At 31.0% G+C, this 2,500-nt stretch overlaps 1 protein-coding gene across 1 annotated transcript; it reads left to right on the top strand.

The window, feature by feature from the left end:
• Positions 1–1,198: 1,198 nt before the first annotated feature.
• Positions 1,199–1,522, top strand: LOC119573602 (uncharacterized protein SPEM3-like). Its single transcript, XM_037920813.1, has one exon. The coding sequence runs from the start codon at positions 1,199–1,201 to the stop codon at positions 1,520–1,522; it is 324 nt and encodes a 107-aa protein (XP_037776741.1).
• The last annotated feature ends 978 nt before the right edge of the window (positions 1,523–2,500 follow it).

Genomic DNA, 2,500 nt, shown 5'->3' with positions numbered 1-2,500 from the left:
ACACCTGAGCGTAAAGGAAGCTAAAGACATATGTACAGAAGTTTTAGGATTCAGAACAGACATTCAGCATATTTCATCGTAACAGAGGTTAAGCCTGTAGAAAGAGTGAGTCACTATACATACTTCGGGTTTAGTATCATTGATGATTAATTGAAAGGTAGGAAGAACATTGACATATCATTTCTTTGTTTCTTTGTCTATGAAATGCAACCAAAGATGGTATTTTGCTTGTATACTGAGTAACATCAATAGAGATTGCTCAGTAATTAACCTAATTTATAAAGTAATTATTCTATGCCCTTATACAACATGTATTAGTGATATGGTGCTTGTCGAAAGAATAATGCAAGATGCCAAGTTCTACTGAATGAGTATCATGCTTCATTGCGATCGGGAAAGGGATCAGTTCTGCTGATCCAGCACATCGATATTGAAAAAATCACACACACACACACACACACACACACACACACACACATATAAATAATATATATTATAATATATATATATATATATATGTATAATATATATACAATATATATATATATATATAATATATATATATATATATAATATATATATAAATGTTATATAATATATATATATATATATATATATATATTATATATATATATATATATATATATATATATATAATATATATATATATATATATATATTATATATATATATATATTTTTTATTATATTATATGTATATGTGTGTATTTATGTTATTGTATATAGTATATTTTATCTATATATATATATATATTATTATTATGTGAGTGTCTGTTGTGTGTGTGTGTTCAGGTTTTGTGTGTGTGTGTAGTGTGTGTGTAATGTGTGTTGTGTTGGCATGCCCATTGCATCCCACCTAATTTTTATCGAAAGTGCCTCAGCATCAGATGCTTTCAATATCAAACGACGATATTTTTCTCTCTCTCTGTCCATTTATCTCTGCGTCTTTCCGTCTTTCTATCCATCTCAAAGAGCAATCTTGATTAAACGTTTTGCTTTAGTATCTGTCTATTCACATATTTACTATTTATTTATCGTTTTACTAATATATATATATATATATATATATATATATATATATATATATATATATATATATATATATATATATATATATATTTAGATCCCATACGCTTTTTCCCTGATCTGCGTCGACGAACAAGAGGAAGAAGTATGAGATGTGTTGCAAAAAAGACAATTTTGTAACTAGACCTTGCCATGACAACGCCCCCTCTGTTCACGCCCCCTTCAACGCCTCCTCCCACGCCCCCTTCAACGCCTCCTCCCACGCCCCCTTCAACGCCTCCTCCCACGCCCCCTTCAACGCCTCCTCCCACGCCCCCTTCAACGCCTCCTCCCATGCCCCCTTCAACGCCTCCTCCCACGCCCCCTTCAACGCCTCTTCCCACGCCCCCTTCAACGCCTCCTCCCACGCCTTTGCCCACGCCCCTTTCCCCACTTCTGCCCACGCTCCTCGCCCCGCCCACAGCGGATTAAGGTAAACGCGATCGACGTAAGTCCTGGGCGGGAACTTGGGTTAAGTGTAAAAAGGGCATGGGACTCTTCATCATGCTATATATACTTTTTCATCTATTTATGGGATAATTACAGTGGAGTTTATTAATATATATATATATATATATATATATATATATATATATATATATATATATATATAATATATACATATATATATATATATATATATATATATATATATATATATATATATATATTTCTCTCTCTATTTTCTTTCTTCTTCTATATTTATTTCTCTTCTTCTTTCGTGTTTTTATTTATTCTTTCTTTCCTTTTTTCTTTGTTTGTTTGTTTGTTTCCTTTCTTCTTCTGCTTTTTTTCTTCTATTTTTCAAAATTGCTTCTTTGTTGTTGTTGTTTTTTTCTTTCTCTCTATCTTTCTTTTCCTTTTTTTTATTCATATTTTTTTTGTCTATCTTTTGTGTAATCCTTCCATGTGATATTAGCAATGAAATTGATGGCATTAATAGTAATTATCAAAATGATAATAATAGGAATGTTGCTTATGATCATGAGAATAATATCATTAACAACATCAGTAACAGTAGTCGGATACCAATAACTGATAACATAAGAAGAACATAGATTATAATGATGATTATGATAATTATGAAGATGATGATGATGGATAATGCGATCAAGAAAACAACAAAATCAACAGCAATGATAATAACAGTGACATTATAATAATAATCAATTTAACAACAACAACAAAATCAACAACAACAGCAACAGCAATGATAGTAACAGGTAAATAATAAGAATAATTAATCAAACAGCAACAAAAAACAATAATCTAAAAACGACTCCCAAGAGGAATTTCAATGAACCGAGAGCAATTGATTACCATAACTGGCGCACAACATATCCACACACAAAAGCGAGACCAACAAACTAATAAAATAAACAGAACAAATCAATAAATGCAAATAGAAAGAGCGA

Source organism: Penaeus monodon, chromosome 5 (genome assembly GCF_015228065.2).
Source record: "Penaeus monodon isolate SGIC_2016 chromosome 5, NSTDA_Pmon_1, whole genome shotgun sequence".
Classification (NCBI taxonomy): domain Eukaryota; kingdom Metazoa; phylum Arthropoda; class Malacostraca; order Decapoda; family Penaeidae; genus Penaeus; species Penaeus monodon.
The sequence above is the reverse complement of the archived record's forward strand: the minus strand, read 5'-3'. Positions and strand labels throughout refer to the sequence as shown.

Excerpts from the sequence above, each read along its gene's own strand:
- LOC119573602 (XM_037920813.1), top strand. The coding sequence starts at position 1,199 with ATGTGTTGCAAAAAAGACAATTTTGTAACTAGACCTTGCCATGACAAC.